The sequence below is a fragment of the Adiantum capillus-veneris genome, chromosome 12 (genome assembly GCF_014529385.1).
Source record: "Adiantum capillus-veneris isolate H3 chromosome 12, ASM1452938v2, whole genome shotgun sequence".
In the NCBI taxonomy this organism is placed as follows: domain Eukaryota; kingdom Viridiplantae; phylum Streptophyta; class Polypodiopsida; order Polypodiales; family Pteridaceae; genus Adiantum; species Adiantum capillus-veneris.
In genome coordinates this window covers 136,163,883-136,182,660 of record NC_140942.1, presented here as the reverse complement: position 1 = coordinate 136,182,660, position 18,778 = coordinate 136,163,883, and the positions used below count along the sequence as shown (strand labels likewise).

Here is an 18,778-nt window from a genome sequence, read left to right as displayed (position 1 = left end):
GCACCCTAGCGTTTTCTGTTTCTAGCAGTTCCCACATCATCAGCAACTCCAGATCCCCAGCGTTTTGCATTCCTTGCATCATCGCCATATTCAACCTGGCGTTTTTCCCATGATCGCCATCAGTAGCAGAACAAGGCATCGTTTTCTACTAACGCTAGAGAAGCTGCAGAGTTTTCATTTTCAGCCGGTTTTGCAGCAGAAGACTCGGCGTTTTCAGCATGCATAGGAGGTAGCAAATTCAGCCCGATTGGTTGCAGAAGATCCCCCATTTTCAGCCCTCGAAAATGCAGCCAAAACAGTCATTTTCAGCCACCGAAACAGTCCCGAATTTCAGCAGTTAGAAGAACACAAATTTCAGCCCTAAAGTCGTCGTCGTCATCACCGTCGTCGTCATCGGCATAGTCCCAAGTTGCATCAGTCCATTGCATACGCATTGTACCACTTTGTACAATAAAAAAATAGACCACTCTCGCCGACGAGAGTGGGGCCTTCGGAGGAGGGTTTTACAACGTCTCTGGTGTCGTATCTCTCTTCTCTCTATCTCTCAGTCTCATTCACTTGCTCACACAATGTCCATTCACTTTGTTGTGATCATAGCACTTTCCATTAAGAATGGAAGGCTCTCCCTTCCATAAGAACTAAAAGGAACCTTGAGCACAGATCGGAGCACTCATCTTGAGCAAAGCACAAAAAATCATTCCGTGGGTTCTTTCTGAGGGGGTTCTTTGGACCTATGCTCGAGAGCCAAGATTGGTTCTTCGTGATTGATCGAATTTGCAATGAGGGGAGCTTCACTAGAGAAAGTATCAACTAAACCATCATTCTTGTGAACAATCACAGTTTCCTCCTGCAAATCATCATGCTTGTGAGTAATCACATCTTTATCATGCAAATCATCATGCACGTGAATAATCGTATCTTGATCATGCAAATCATCATGCTTGTCATTGCCATTCAATTCATCATGCTTATCATCATGCCAATCTTGTGTGTTATGATTTGAAGAAGAAGAGACTGAGAGAGTCTCCTTTTCCCGAATCTCTTGCATATGTGCTTGCACTTGAGAAAAGAGTCGCAACATCTCTTTCATGTGTCGGACGCTCTGTTCGGCCGCCAAGCGCGCTTGCTCACGCTCACGCTCCAAGTCTGCCTTTCTTTCTGCTTTTCTTACTTTCACTTCCAAGCGGGCTCGCTCGCTCGCACGTGCTATCGGTGCCATTCTTTCGTGGTACTTACTCTCTATGGCTGCGATTCTTTCTTCGCTTTCTAACTACTGTCCATCATCATCTTGTCGAAAGCTGCCATAGGATCTGGTGCAATCTTTGGCGTTGATGGGGAAGGGTCGGAAAAACCTCTTGGTGAGGAAAACTCTTCTTCGCCACTCCCATGCTCACCACCTCCATGCAAAGTATCCATTCCGCTTCGGGTGATGACCATCCACCGAAGTCTTGGGTTCTTAAGTTCATGAGGAACTTGGGCTCTTGAGGGTCTTGAGTCTTGAGGTTCTTGAGGAACTTGGGTTCTTGGGTTCTTGGTGGGTCTTGAGGTTCTTGAGGTTCTTCTTTCGCTTGCAATCTGTGTTCGAGAAGGATCTTCTCTTCATCCAAGTTCTGCTCTTTTCCGTGGGCGCACCCCTTGGTGGCCTTACGCTCACACCAAGGTTGCTTTTTCCCACCTCACGTCGATTGGCCGGCCACTAAGTGCACGGTCCGCTCTCAATGAGTGAAAAGAGGCACAAGGGCAGGCTGGACAAGCCCTTCTTTCTTTGGTTTCCTGTCACGCTTTAAAAACACGATTAGAAATCGACAAGCCCAAGCGAACTTGGGTTCGTGCGACCTCAACAAGCAAAAAAGAATATGTGGTTCTTTTCGTGAGTGATACAGAGCACGGCCAAAACTCTGATACCGATGTAAGGTGCAGCGGAAGTGAATGTTGAACTTTGCTCAAGATGAGTGATCCGAACTGTGCTCAAGGGTTTCTTTTACTTACGGTAGGGTGAGCCTTCCATTCCTTTAGTGAGAGAGTGCAATGGACACAAACAAAGTGAATAGACACTGTGATTGAAGGTGCTGAGACTGAGAGATAGAGAGAGAAGAAATACTACACCAGAATGTTGTCAAACCCTCCTCCGAAGGCCCCACTCTCTATGGCGAGAGCGGTCTACTATTGATTGCACAAATCTCTACAATGCTTGGACTTGCCGACGATGTTGACGACGATGAGATGGGCTGAAATCTGAAAAGGCTAATGGCTGAAATCTGCAGATCTTTATCTGCTGAATTCTAACTCTATGTCAGTGACGATGTCGATGACGACGATGCGACGACGACGTGCTGAAAACGCAGATGCTGAAATCTGCGTTTTCCGGGCTGAATCTGGAAACTTCGCGGGATCTAACCGTGCGGCGAGGATCTGCTACGGGAAGGTGAGATCTGCGAGGTTTGGGACTTCTTCTGCGGGTTCTAATTGTTGAAAATTGAAAAGCTGAGTCTAGGGCTGATTTCGTCGCGAAGATCTGCCAAAACGCTGAGGTTGATCTACAAACCAAAAACGCTAGGGTTGAAAATGGGTCCTGCTGCAAACACGCTGTGAATCTGTTGGTGAAATCCACTCATGCTAGTGCTGATCTGTCCTTTGCTGTCGCCGGGAATCTGCAAGTGCAAAAACGCTGGCTGATCTGGTGCAAAAACGCTAGGCCTTCTGTGGAGAGAAAACGCCAAAGTTCTCGCGGGGGTTGGTCTTGCTGAGAAGTTGCCTGTTGAGCAAGGTGCTCCTGCTGCCTCTTCTGCCAAAAATTGCTAACTCTGGTTTGCTTTTATATTGTCTTAGTAAAATTGCCCTACCTAGTTTCCAACAAAAGTCATTAAAAAATAATAAGTGAAAAATGTAAAAAATAGGTCTATGCATTGTACAAATGCTACTGATGGGTTCTGATGGAAATCTGATGGTCATGCTGTGTGCAACCAGAGGATATGCATCTAATCTAAGTGCCTGGGCATGCACGGTCTGCGAACAGACTCACAAAAGTGCCAGATCACTTTCTATTCTAGACTGACTTGATTGAACTGAACCCTGGTCATTGTCCACGGACACATGGGGTTGGATGTGTCGCGTGGCAGCAAATGACTTTATCTTGGATTTTTTATGTTGACATAACAGTCTGATGATGTGTCTTCTCTTTCTTATGGGATGAAAGGTTTCGAACCAAAACTTCGCAATTGGAATGAAAGGAGTCGGGGTTGAAACGTTTCGCAATGACACCGAACAAGAGAACACATTCCATCAACTTAGTTGTTCTTGTTCTGATTCTACAAACATGCATATAAGAATGAAGTCATGAAAGCTTCACAATAGTGAATGGATGATTTTTGATTCTCTTAGTCATGTAAGAATGGGATGCATTATCTTGATTACAATCATGATTGCACTTCTTATTATCTTATGTTGCAAAGGACGTCAAAGTTATTGAGTGACTTGTGATAAGGCGACATATAGAGCATCCTCATTCCCATTTCATAATGGATTCTCATTCCGTTCATATGCTCATATTTGGTTTACATATCGCTCATGTTTATATCAGATTCTCCTTAGTACTTGTTGGCATGCCCTTACTCTTTGACGATGTTGTGAAAGCAGGTTCACATCCCTCGGCATTTTTCAAGCACAACGTAAGTTTTTCTTTCCTCTTTATAACAGGTTCTTTATCTAGACTACATTTTAATGGAAAGCAGCTAGCACTTCCCCAGTAAAAACAATATAACTTGCTGCATACTTCAACAAATCCATCCTTACATGCTCATCTTTCTCAGTATCTATAATCTTGTGCATTGCAGAGGCGGCTGTGCAAACGCATCTTGGAAGAATCTTGACAGTTACATGGCTATTTGTAATGCTTATATTCAACTCTAGCCACACTGCTAGCTTAACCTCTCTCCTTTCAGCTCAGAAAAGGTACCCAACCATAGATGGCTTCCAGGCCCTGTTGAGAGATAAGAGCATATCAGTAGGGTACCAACAGGGCTCCTTCATGAAAACCTACATGGACAAAAAGCTCGACTTGGAGGAACACACGCGTAAAAATTTTACTTCAGAGAGAGAATATGTCGAAGCCCTTCGAGCTGGCAACGTTGAGGCATTGCTGGAAGAGCTCCCTTACATTCAGAATCTTCCTCAAACCGAATGTGACTTAATCCAAAGCTCCTTGGAGGACGATCATCTCCCTTCATTCGGTGGATTTGGCTTTGTAAGTACCCATATTGCTCCAATCTCATTTCCTTGTTGAGCTAACATTCTTTTGCACATTTGAAGACCTTGCACCCAGCTGTGTCTTTGTGGTCGTGATCCTGCAAATGTGCAAAGCTCGTATGCTACTTAACTGAAGAGCGTCAAAACATCTGATGGCAGCAATAGACTGGACCATGTACATAATGACAATCTACACAAATATATCAGATAAAGCTCTCATATATCTTGTACTGGAGGAGTACCATCAAGTGCGTAGTGTGGCATCAAGGTTCTCAAGTGATTATACACATGCATTTGTGCATGAGACTTTGCAGGCAACTCAAGATGGAGAAAACAGTAATAACCACTTTTGGACTCCTCCATAGTATTTGTGTGCTCTTCATGACAAGAAGCAGCAAAAACAAGAAACACATGTTTGATTATGGCCGTGTATGTAGCCATGCATTGTACAGCAGCTGAATAGGGCGTATGAGCCTCATAGGCGCGCTTGTTTGTTGTGTGTTTGTAACCTTTTATATCAAAAAGTATGCTGGATTGATTAAAGACGAATGTTTGTGAAGGCGTTCCGAAAACAAGATCCCCAAATCGATCAATTTTCAAAGGCGATACTTGAAATGGCAGAGGATGGAACCCTTCCGGAATTGCAGAAGAAATTGCAGAATGCGTCGCAGATTGGGGATAAAAGAGGTCGATGCAACTCGAATTCGGAGCCAACACATTTGAGGTTAAGGAGCTTTGGAGGGCTTTTCAGTATTGTTGCGTCTGTGTATGGTGGATGTATAATATGGCGCCTGACGAGCAAGGCCATCAAATCGCCAGAAGGGAGCTGTGGCCCTCTCATTCAAGCTCTGCCATGTACTCAGCACGGAGCTAGTATTCAAGGAAGAGGAGAATTGTCCTCGAGTAGGCGCTCAAACAGGGTAGTACATGATGAGAGTGAAGCCGATCAAATCCCTTGATATGTTTACATCACATCCCTAGTGAAAACGTCTGCACTTTATTTTTTAAAATTGTTTAACATTTTTAAACTTTACACCTGTACTCGAGGTAAAAGTTAGGGCCTATTTATAGCCCGATGCCTATTATCGAAGGGTCTTCAAAATCTTTGGCTATTCTACAAATATCATTTATGGAAAGATTAGCTAATTTCCAATGTTTTGTGGTTTGGGAGATAAATCCACTAAAAACACATTGTGAATTGTCATTTTATTAAAAAATTTAGAAGATTTGCTCCAAATCCTATACTTTGGCATATGACATTGTATACAAAAAGATTTATTGCAATTCTGGTACTTGGATGTCAAGAGAGGCACACTTTCAGAGGTGCAATATCTGCTCGTGAGAACCAGATATACTATTTGGAAGTCCAGAAGAAGCCTACATCCACCATTTGTTTGTCATTCATCCATGAGCTTGCATATTATATTATGTGAATACATAGCTTGTTCTTGTTCCCCATTGTCAAAGGCATATGTTGCTTTTCGAAACCCATGTCAAGAGAGGCACAGAGTTCTTCCAGTAGTCCATTGGAGATGCAACTTTTACTCTTTTGATTCATTAATCTTATGAAAGCGGGCCATTTGGTATTCGTAAAATCAGTCAAAAATTAGAGCTTAGAGAGGCTATGCCCAGATTCATTGTAAACAAAGAATTTTTTGATGCCCTCCAAAATCATTGACAAATCCCAACTTTGACCTTAAAATTTGGAGAGCTTAAAACCGTCCTGTTTCTCTCTAGTTAGAACAAAATTTTCCTTATAAGTCCTAATTACTTTTGGTGAAGCTTACTCCAAAAAAATGAGTTTTTTGTTCAATAGTTTCTTGGATGTTTCCCACAATTGCAAGGAAATCACCAATTGAGCAAGATGTATTGCGAGGAAACTGTGGCTTCAAGACTTTGACAAAGCTTATGGCATAGATACGGGGTTGGGAAAGTCTTTTTTCATCAAAGATGTTCTCAATGTCTTCTGCAAAGCACAAGTAAGAAAACTCTCAATCGAGACTTCCCCTCAAATTTATGGTCATGTTTAGGTGCTCACCTACATGAAGTTAATTAAGATGAGCATTTTGTGTATAAGGGAGTAGCCGTCCATTATAATATAACAATGTTTTTACTTAAAAAATATATGATTGTAGCAGTTGGTAGAGGATACTCAATCATAAAGATAGTAAAACATGAAGTTTAAGGATTAATGCACTCCTAGAAAACTATTTGAAACACATACCATACTCATACCTTGTTTATTGACATACTTAAAGCAAGTCAAATGCAGTTTCCATCCTTCACAAGAAGGCCAAAAGAAAAATTTCAAAGTGTTCTGAACATTATGTCGAGTTTTTTGAGACATGACCTTTGACACTATCAAGATTTAGTGTGACCTATGCCGCTAACCATGGAGAAGTCCATAATTATCTAGATAGAAAAGAATATGTTGGCCTTTGAGATTTCTTCAATATGCAGAGCTTTTCTCCTTCATTTTCTCTATGGCATTTGGACCAAAAGCTGGGAGGGGGGGGGGGGTGTGGGGGGATCCCCAAGTTGATGGCTCATTCATGTCCCATCAAAGGGATCACATCAACTTGAGATAATCATTATCATTTTAGCACTTGAATTAGTCAATCGAAAGGGTTTTGTTCTTATAACAATCATTGGTTGTCTTATAAAAATATGATTGTAGTAGTTGTTGGTAGAGGATACTCAATCATAAAGATAGTAAAACATGAAGTTTAAGGATTAATGGACTCTTAGAAAACTATTTGAAACACATACCATACTCATACCTTGTTTATTGACATACTTAAAGCAAGTCAAATGCAGTTTCCATCCTTCACAAGAAGGCCAAAAGAAAAATTTCAAAGTGTTGTGAACATTATGTTGAGTTTTTTGAGACATGACCTTTGACACTATCAATATTTAGTGTGACCTATGCCGCTAATCGTGGAGAAGTCCATAATTATCTAGATAGAAAAGAATATGTTGGCCTTTGAGATTTCTTCAATATGCATAGCTTTTCTCCTTCATTTTCTCTATGGCATTTGGACCAAAAGCTGGGAGGGGGGGGGGGGGGGGGGGGGTGTGGGGGGATCCCCAAGTTGATGGCTCATTCATGTCCCATCAAAGGGATCACATCAACTTGAGATAATCATTATCATTTTAGCACTTGAATTAGTCAATCGAAAGGGTTTTGTTCTTATAACAATCATTGGTTGTCTTATAAAAATATGATTGTAGTAGTTGTTGGTAGAGGATACTCAATCATAAAGATAGTAAAACATGAAGTTTAAGGATTAATGGACTCTTAGAAAACTATTTGAAACACATACCATACTCATACCTTGTTTATTGACATACTTAAAGCAAGTCAAATGCAGTTTCCATCCTTCACAAGAAGGCCAAAAGAAAAATTTCAAAGTGTTGTGAACATTATGTCGAGTTTTTTGAGACATGACCTTTGACACTATCAAGATTTAGTGTGACCTATGCCGCTAACCGTGGAGAAGTCCATAATTATCTAGATAGAAAAGAATATGTTGGCCTTTGAGATTTCTTCAATATGCAGAGCTTTTCTCCTTCATTTTCTCGATGGCATTTGGACCAAAAGCTGGGAGGGGGGGGGGGGGTGTGGGAGGATCCCCAAGTTGATGGCTCATTCATGTCCCATCAAAGGGATCACATCAACTTGAGATAATCATTATCATTTTAGCACTTGAATTAGTCAATCGAAAGGGTTTTGTTCTTATAACAATCATTGGTTGTCTTATAAAAATATGATTGTAGTAGTTGTTGGTAGAGGATACTCAATCATAAAGATAGTAAAACATGAAGTTTAAGGATTAATGGACTCTTAGAAAACTATTTGAAACACATACCATACTCATACCTTGTTTATTGACATACTTAAAGCAAGTCAAATGCAGTTTCCATCCTTCACAAGAAGGCCAAAAGAAAAATTTCAAAGTGTTGTGAACATTATGTCGAGTTTTTTGAGACATGACCTTTGACACTATCAAGATTTAGTGTGACCTATGCCGCTAACCGTGGAGAAGTCCATAATTATCTAGATAGAAAAGAATATGTTGGCCTTTGAGATTTCTTCAATATGCAGAGCTTTTCTCCTTCATTTTCTCTATGGCATTTGGACCAAAAGCTGGGAGGGGGGGGGTGTGGGGGGATCCCCAAGTTGATGGCTCATTCATGTCCCATCAAAGGGATCACATCAACTTGAGATAATCATTATCATTTTAGCACTTGAATTAGTCAATCGAAAGGGTTTTGTTCTTATAACAATCATTGGTTGTCTTATAAAAATATGATTGTAGTAGTTGTTGGTAGAGGATACTCAATCATAAAGATAGTAAAACATGAAGTTTAAGGATTAATGGACTCTTAGAAAACTATTTGAAACACATACCATACTCATACCTTGTTTATTGACATACTTAAAGCAAGTCAAATGCAGTTTCCATCCTTCACAAGAAGGCCAAAAGAAAAATTTCAAAGTGTTGTGAACATTATGTCGAGTTTTTTGAGACATGACCTTTGACACTATCAAGATTTAGTGTGACCTATGCCGCTAACCGTGGAGAAGTCCATAATTATCTAGATAGAAAAGAATATGTTGGCCTTTGAGATTTCTTCAATATGCAGAGCTTTTCTCCTTCATTTTCTCTATGGCATTTGGACCAAAAGCTGGGAGGGGGGGGGTGTGGGGGGATCCCCAAGTTGATGGCTCATTCATGTCCCATCAAAGGGATCACATCAACTTGAGATAATCATTATCATTTTAGCACTTGAATTAGTCAATCGAAAGGGTTTTGTTCTTATAACAATCATTGGTTGTCTTATAAAAATATGATTGTAGTAGTTGTTGGTAGAGGATACTCAATCATAAAGATAGTAAAACATGAAGTTTAAGGATTAATGGACTCTTAGAAAACTATTTGAAACACATACCATACTCATACCTTGTTTATTGACATACTTAAAGCAAGTCAAAATGAAGTTTCATCCTTCACAAGAAAGCCAAAAAAAAAAAGTTAAAATTGATGTGAACATCTTGTCGAGTTTTTTGAGATGTCACCTTTGACACTAACAAGCTTTAGGTGTGACCTATGCCATAATTCTCTAGAGCTTTTCTCCTTCATTTTTTCTATGGCATTTGGACCGTTGGGGGGGGGGGGGGGGGGGGGGGGTTCCCCCCAAGTTGATGGTTCATTCATGTCCCGTCAAAGAGGTCACATTATAATGCCAACTCTAGATAATCCTTGTCTTTTTGGCGCTTGAATTAGTCAATCGTAAGGTTTTTGTTCTTATGACAATCATGTATTGATTTGTCTACGTTTCTTACACTCTTTCATTGTGTAAATTATTTGGTAGGATCCAATTTAGGTATGTTTTAAGCTTATATCCATTCACTTTCTTGGGATAATTTTTACCATTTATATTAATTACTTGATAGACTCAAGGAGAAGCTTGCTTAGATGAACGGGCCCTCCCCTCTTGCTTCTACGTTTGCATCGTATCTATTGTCAAAATTTCTCTTGTACGTGAGCACGATGCTTTCTTATTTCATTTCTCTATCTTTTATAGTCTCATTTAGAATTTCCTTCATTTAAAGAGCTTTTTTAGGTACATTCCCTCTTCCATTCTAGCTTCATAATAGTAAGAAGTCAATCTTCCCAAACGTTTTCATCTCTTTGTCTTTTTATTGTAGTTAGATGTAGTGTAGGGTCACTGAGTTTGATAGGCAAAGAGCTTCTTAGTCATATAACAATTGGAACATAATATGTGTAGTTGCCTCCTTGTAAGAAATCTTGGATGTTGAGATGTCAAGCTCAACACATGGTTCACATGGATGACCTCTCCTACATCTACCATTGCGTGAGGTAGCGCACACAAAGATAATTTCAAGTGGATTTTGGGAACATCTTGCCTTTTTTAATAGAGTTATAAGGCATGTGCGAATGTTAAAATTTTGTAAATCTACTACATGAAGATCAATTGGTGTTTCAATTCCCATAGCTAGTATATAGGAGTGTCGGATCATCATGTTGTCTACAAACATGTTTTGCAATGATGGAATCAACCAAATTGTTAGTGAGAAGCTAAATAAGAACATCTCGCATACTTGGCAATTTAGAATGATCACTTTCCTTATGGATAAGTACATTGAAGGTGAGCAAGAAGATGCACTAGTGTTGCCATTGGAGAATCCTACTCCTCAATAGGTGAAATCTTCAAAGAATGGGATTAAAGCAACATTATTTTGTTGGTGAGCATTCATGACGAGCACTTTTTGGGAATCTAACGGGCAGATTTCAAAGATTTTCCTTTGTTTGTGAGGGATGACCATTCACTTTGCTGCGCATGAACAAACCCATTTTAAATGACACTTCACACTAAAACAAGTTTCTCTCTTGTGGTCAATCTGAAAAGAAAACTTTTACAACCTTCAATATGTGGTGGAATGTGTAAACAACATTAATATAATATTAACTTAGAGTGAAATACACCCATACAGTAATGTCGAGAGGCTTTAAAGTTTATATCTTTATCCAAATAACATTAGCATAAGGTGGTGAAATTTAGCTGTCATGGTCTTTGCTAGTTTCATCGTTGTTGTCATTGTCATTGTCATTATTGTTTCCATTGTTGACTCCATCAACCTATCCTTGTGAAGAAAAGGATGTACTATGAGCTCCACATTATGTGTAAGCCTCCATATACCTCTTGAAGGTTGTACGCTCGCTTGCGTTACGATATATCTAAGCTCTCCCTACTTCTCAATTGCATCATGGTCAAGAGAGACACATTGCTCGACATCCTCTTCAGTTAGATTTTTAGCATAGTTTAGCTCATACACGGTGTTGAACAAGGATTTCGTGGTTTCAGAGGATTTGTTGCACACACTTTGTGTTCCACAAAAGCTATATACAAATTTTTTAGAATATACTTAGCATGAGACTTCTTGATAGGGTTAACATGTGGGATAGGTTGGCTACGACTAGAAGCATGTACGCGTATAGCAGCTTGTCTGATCTCATTGCATTGATCACAATGCCCTTTTGACATGATGAGTGTATATAAGCAAGAATAATGGAAGAAAAATTAAGAGACATTGCTTGTGAAAAAGTGTGTAGAGAAATCAAAAATGAATGAAATGTGTAGTTGAATTTGCCTTTTAAAGAAAACCAAAGTCACACAATTAGACCACTTACATGCATTAAACTAACATATTGTGAAATTGAGAGCAATCGTTTATAAAATTAAAATATGTTGACAAAAATAATTAAACCCTTTAATTAGACATGGCATAAAAAATTGTTTAAAAGAAGTACAAGATACAAAGTATACATCATGGCTAAAATTTTTCTGTTTGTGTAGGTGCATGTGGAGGTCCCATGGATAGAAAGGAAAATATTGGCCTATGGAGTGATGGACCATATGATGGCCCACCACACATTGTAGATGGAGGTGTGATCGACGATACATAGAACGACATCATAGGGAGATGGGGGTACAATGGTTGTGATGCAGATGGCTATGTCTCCATGGATCGTGACAGATCATTGAAATGCAAAATCGGATCCAAGCTCACTCCGAAGTTACTGCTATGACAATACATGTACTTGAAACACACTACGCTTTTGCTCAATGTTGATGCAATGTCATAGTAGATTTTTGCATTCCATCGTCAAGCCACCAACCAACAAAATAATCAAGGAGTGCATCACCAACCCTCATGAATGTCCCCAAAAGAAAATTAAAAAAGGCCACATACATCATTGAAAATTACATTGATAACTATAGTTTGTATCTTGACTCACTTCATGATCTACCGAGCAAAGAGCTCGCTTGTCTCCACACCAAGCCAAAAGGGTGATCCACAATGGATGAGAGTCCATGAAGCCTCTTAGAATGTCTCTCAAATCATGTCACTATCGGCATTGAAACCGTGATCGTCGACTGCAATATCTCTCGCACAGCAATGATAAAAAGGAACAACTAGGAGCTAGTCACAACCATGCACAAACATGTCTAGCACCAAAGTCTCAACTTGCACACGGAAACAAAATGTAGCTATTGTTAGACATATAATCACTACTGAAATGAGTGAGACCCCTTATTATTTTATGTAGAAATAATAAGGTTAGTGATCAGTGAAATCAGTGGCCAATTGAACACTAGATGTCCTACCCCGGGGCAAAGCACATACCGTTTTTACCCCAACAAACTCTCACTTAAAGGCGAATGTATCGATAAGTGGGTTCTACTAGAAAACTACTAGTATATAAAAGTAATATAAACAAAAAAACTCTCTTAGCCTATCCCGTATGGATGTGTCATTTTTTACATCCACACGTAGGACCATGTATTCATAAGCCTCTAGCATGAGCATATAAGAGAACTCCATGTCTGTTAGCTCTACGTGTGTCTCTAAGGAGTAGAATTGCTTTAACTTTGTCTGCATAGACTTTGACGACACCTGCTGTTCTCCACTAGAGCAATCTCGCTCCACCTCTATCTGCAAAGTCCACTGACATGTTTTGCATAACTACATGCTCTGTCTCCTGAGCAATGAATGAAACATGTTTTGTCTCTCACATCCACATGTCAATGATGCAATCAAAACCACACCATTTCTGTTGGGGCGTGTGACACATCTGCACCACCACAAGTGAGAATACCCTCTAGCTTGGAAGCCTACACATTTGACATCACTGATTAAGTCATCATATGCCCTCTCCCAAGTCTCTAAAGAAGCCAAAGCTACACACTTCGTATCCTCTCATTAGCCATCATTTGCACCTAATTTGTACCCACCATTTGCATGTAGCATTTGCTCTTAATCTAATCATGATTTGCTATTAGCATTAGTGTTGATCTCTCTCTAATTTCTTTTGTAATTAACTTAATAATTACATCATGAATGGCTCTCTAGTGTTTTTTCCATAATCACCAATCCCATCAAGTGGCATCAGAGCCGACGTTTCTCACCCTAGGCCTATTTATCCCCCTATTGCATTAGCACTTGGGCTTGCATTTTCTATATTTATTTCTCCAATAAGCTCTTCGATTGAGCATATCTAATTAGTTCGGGCTTGCAGCGTATTGCAATTCGTCAACATACAGTATCGGAGGACAACATTATTAGCACTTCAACAACTTGCAATCGATCACTCACAACGCTTGTATAGTGCTTCAATGCTTTAGTGCAACCTAATCAACCTCATTTCAATAGTGTGCCACCATTAAAGGGTTGTTTTTTGCATCGACATTCACACACACGGTGACTCATTCTGAAGTATCTTGAGTGCACACATTGAGTGCTATTGGGAAGCATGCAGCGGCACTTGAGGGAGTCTGGAGCAAATTTAAATCTGCACCAAGTTTTTGGCACACTGTGATTCAGTGGGCACGGATCATATTTGTGTGGCCCTCTTAGCAAGAAAGTCAACTCGCAAGCAAGAAATTGTGGTGCTAATTTAGGGGCATAATAAGCAACATCACTGCATCTATATTCAAATCTCTCCATTTTTGACGAGTTGGGGACCCGCCACCACCACCTTTGAGAGCATCTCAGATTCTCGGGCTTCGCAAATATGTAGTAGCAAGTTCTTTTGCTTTTTTCTTGTAAGCAAAGCGGGCATTCTCACAGCTATACAAAGCTTAATACATTTCTTGGTCTTAGTAGCTGTTGTCACGGCTAAAAAGAGCCCAAAGCACTTTCAATTTTTTGAGGAGATTTCCACAAAGCTTTACGACATTGAGCTAGTGAGGACTTCCAAATCCTTTGGAGCATACAAGACCAATGCCACTAGTCTTCACGAGCAAATCTAGAGCTTCAACCTAACTAAAGATTTTATACAAGCACACAAGCTCAAGTGCATGACGTATTATGTATGATTTATCCGATTTCAAGATTGGCAAAAGCACTAGTAGCACAAACACCATGCACTTGCATGCAATTTTCTCTGCACTTTTCATTTACACATTGCATTGGACACAAAGCATAATTGGCTTCACAAGAGTAACATTTGTAAAAGGACCAGCCACTGCCCGACATCGGGTAAGACCATCCTTACACACATTTGCACAAAATCTGCTACATAGGCCATGCCAATCGACATCTACAATTTTTGATGACACATTTGAAGGGGAGGAGAATCAACGATGATGACTCTTTGCATTTGACGTGGGAAAACTTTGACAATTCATAGTAGACTTCACCTTCGATAAAGCCCCATTGTATTTTGATGTTTGACCAACCACCTAGTTGCCTACCATTCTCTAGGGGAGGTGCACATCTTTGATCCTACACCCGGTTGACAATTCTTTGGGGAGGTGTTTTGACTTTTTGGTCTTACACTCAGTTGAAAAATCTCTGGGAAGACACCTTTGTTCTTTTGGGTGCTACTTTATCACACATGGGGAGGCTTGTTGGGGTGTGTGACACATCCGCACCACCACAAGTGCGAACACACTCTAGCTTGAAAGACTACACAATTGACATCACTAATTAGGTCATCGGATGCCCTCTCCCAAGTCTGTAAAAGAAGCCAAAGCTACACACATTGTGTGCTCTCACTAGCCATCATTTGCACCTACTTTGTACCCACCATTTGCATGTAGCATTTGCTCTTAATCTAATCATGATTTGCTATTAGCATTATTGTTGATCTCTCTCTAATTTTTTGTTGGGGTAAAGCCCTATGTGGCCGGTTATGTCAAGCGCCCGTCCCACTAGACTTATTCATTATGTACACAATAGAATAAGGGGGCTCACATATTGAGAGAGAGTTTTAGCCCCTTCAAACACAAGGTCTCCTCTTCTCCTCTCTTCTCCATTGTTGCACACACTCACACATGCTCCCGTTCACGCACTTCAACTGGTATCAAAGCTCATGGCAATTGCGGAGAGCACGACGACATTGTGGTGGAGATTGCGGTAAAGCTATGAAATTTTCAGTAGTGTTTTGTAGCAGAATTGTTGTGGAGTAAAAGGTCAATTTTCAGCTTGATTCTTTCTAACTTTTTCGAAAACGTCGTGGTCTACAACTTTCCAGTTGAAAGTTTTTCCAAACTCAGCACTGATTTTGCTGTACGTTTGGCAGACTGCAAGAACGTCTAGGATACACAGCTACAGATTTTTACAAATATATTTTGACCTAAAAAAACAACTCATTTCATGCCCATTCTCGCTAATTCCAACCGTTTTTTTGAGATCTACAACTTTGCAAAGGTAAATTTTTGCAAATTTTAAACGGTTTGAGAGATATGGACTGACCGATTGCAGGGTGTTTGAAAAGTTGAAGATTTGTATGCCTATTGTGGTGATTTGCTACATTTGGAGAGCTCGGATTGAGCTTTGCCATTCTCTTGTTTTGCGCATTGATGTTTTTCTCTCAATAAAGAGACCTTGGGTTGAGATTTTCAACAAATTTATGTGCATACGTTGAGAACACTTTGTGGATGTATGCATTCTGTGGACTCTCAAGATTCAAGAGTGGATTCATCACAATTTATGTGCATTGACTTGTGCAATTAAGCAGATTTTGAGAGTGTGCTGTACGGATTTGCAGAGAGTTTTGCGAGCATTTCTGGCATGATTGTGAGTTGAATTTTCAGCTTATTTGATACACATTTGGTGCATGCTTGATGCTCATTTGCATTGCCATGTGGATGTACATGATGTGCGCTTTTCGATGGATGATATTCTTCACCTTGCAATGGCATATGTGGGCTGATTTTCAGTTGTTTTGAGCATCAATTTGTGTACATTTTGGCTCATTCACATCCAGGTTCTTGCCAGTAATTTCTTAGCTCTTGCAGAGTGTGGTTGATACACTTTGTGGTTCGGATTACAAGATTGTGTTCTAGGTTTAGGGAGTTGAAACTTTGGGGCAAGTCATGTATGCTTGAGTGCAGATTTTGTGCATGATTTACTCATGGTTTTGAGCATGTTTATGGCATGTATGGTTCTCATGATTAGATAGACAAATATTACGGAAACTCTATCGGATTTTTCTTGCGAGTTTATTAGTTATGCGCATGTTTTATAGTCGTGTTTTGATTGCATTTGCAACATAGTGGTTGCTTTTTTGTCATTGTTAGCGGGTCGCCTTGACGGACGTTCGCAACATAGCTTTTTGGTACTAACATAATGTCAATACTCAGGGAAGTGACTCGGTGGGGCACGAAGACTCTTTGAGATCATCAATCTCAAGAAGTGAACCTTAACAAGCAAACACAACAACTCTACAAGCAAACTAACACTCAATGATCAGGGAAACTTGCCTATGTCCTTTCTCACAGCTCTAGGTCATCACGCCATTTCGGCACTCGAACGGACTTGAAATGCAACAAAACTTTAGGAGGAGGTCTAGGACACCTAGAGACACTATCCTATCAAGTCTGGTCACAATCTGACAAGGTTCCAAAATCACAATCCATCATGAAAAAGGTGGTGAAAACTACAAAAAAACAATCCAAAAAGGTCGCCCTATGGTCTAGGAACACTCTCCTATGGTCAAAATGACTATAAACAGTGATTTAAGCACTCAAATCTGCAATTAAGGCTCACAGACGCGTAGTCGCAAACCACAACAAAATTGACAATGCTTACACTTAAATGAAAGAGCAAAGAGAGAGGAACACAATGCAAGTTCAAAACTGAAAACGGATTACCCAATCATTAGCTGCAATGATTACAAGTCGGAGCTGCTTTGTAGCTTGAGTGTACGTACAACAGAGCTCCTTTCTTCGCTAAAGATAAGCCTCTTTCACATTAAAGTTATTGACCTTTATACCTAGGGCATTCTAAATGGCCAATGGTCGGCTCACACGGACCTTTACAATTATTATGACATCATTACAACTCAGGGTATCAATCCACTACTCTGGAATCAGGATCTACACAGAGTATCACTACATTATCTTGGCAAAGTAATAAACTACAAATGTGGTGTCCGGCTACGTGTTCGACCAAGCGGATGCCCGTTCAATCTGTCTCTTAACATTCCCCCCTTCCTAAATCGTGTCGTCCCTTGACACGACCTTGTGCAGTCTTGTCATAGGGTTGTTGTCTTCAGCTCTATCTTCAACGTTGGTCTTCAGCTTGGGAAGTGTGTTGTCGTTGATGACTCTCTCCCCTTCCTTGAGTGATTCATATCTGTCATGTTGTTGATACATGATTTGATCTTTGATTTTTGAGGAAACTTTTTTTTCTGTTGTGTATTCGTCTCTTTGTTGCTAATCTTAGCCGCCGTGCAGAGGAATTTTCATGTTTTTGAGTTTGTAGAACTGAGCCTCTTTGTGGCATGGTGTGCATGTCTGTTGCACGTGTCAATGCAAGGATACACTGTGTGCGAGCCACAAATGGCTCCAAGCACACAACAAGCCTAAACTAATAAGCTCCAAGATGGCGATGGTGTGTCACTCACCGCTCTACGCTTGCTGTCATGGAGGATTCCTCACCGCGAAGAAGAGGAGATGCCGCTACGCCGCGCTCAACCACCTTGCCGCCGTCGTACCGCCACAATGCTTGCTCGCACACACTCACTCTCTCTCTCTCTCTCACGCATACACACACACACACACACACACAAGGAGATGAAGAAGAAGAAGATGGATATGGAGCAAGAGCACTCTTCAATTGCACAAATGAGAGAATGAGTGAATTTAAGGTTTAGTTGACTTTTATATGAGCTCGCCCCATTCACACTTGGGCACCCACACTTAGCCAATCTTACCCAAACGTTAAACGTTCCAGTTTTAGAGTGCGCCTCTCATTGACAGTCACTCTTAACCATTCCTATTGGACTGACAAGCCTGATACCTGACTCTACCAAGTAAATAATACAACGTCTATCGTAGGTGATAAGGTGTCTGTGAGCCGTGAGGGTTAACATGCCCCCCTTCCTGATGTAGATTCCGTCCTCGGAAGCTATTGAGTTGAAGATTGTTCGTCGAGGTGGAAGAGCGTTTGAGATGAGTGTCCTTAGCCTTCTTCAGTCACTGCAAAATCAAACAACATTGGCATAGTAATTGCATTCTCATATACAATTAAAAAGCATATACAGTGATAGGCAGACAATTTGATTGGTAACATAATTTTAAATAATTTGTCAGCAATAAACATTAAATTGCAATATAATCAAACACATAAACAACTGTAAAGATAAAAAATTAAACAAGTCTAGGGTCACTAATTTAACGGTTGAAAGGCACTAAATATCGACTATTAATACCATGGGTAAGCTTATCAATTTTCTCTGGTCAATTAAGTTGTTTAATCGCGAGAGCCAAGTATTTCATGTCCAAGGGCTGACTAGAGGCTATACCTAGAAGACCTTGTAGTTAAGCTACGATAAAAGAATTTCTCATGAAATCATCGCCTGACTTATTTCCTTTTCTTTGACCCCCCAAAGTCTTTTCACATTGTTTCAATTTTGATGTGTGTGCTTATTTTGTATGCCTTGGGTTTTTTGCTTTTTAAGGAAAAGCGCCCACACTGAGAACCTCTAGGGCCCTA

General features: G+C 40.3%; 1 protein-coding gene across 1 annotated transcript; it reads left to right on the top strand.

Moving 5' to 3' along the window:
- Positions 1 to 3,602: 3,602 nt before the first annotated feature.
- Positions 3,603 to 5,297, top strand: LOC147446561 (glutamate receptor 3.4-like). The gene is made up of 3 exons (XM_086524722.1): positions 3,603 to 3,668; positions 3,761 to 4,243; positions 4,806 to 5,297. Exons 1-3 carry the CDS (start codon positions 3,603 to 3,605, stop codon positions 5,202 to 5,204), a joined length of 948 nt encoding a protein of 315 aa, XP_086380848.1. The 3' UTR covers positions 5,205 to 5,297.
- Positions 5,298 to 18,778: the final 13,481 nt, after the last annotated feature.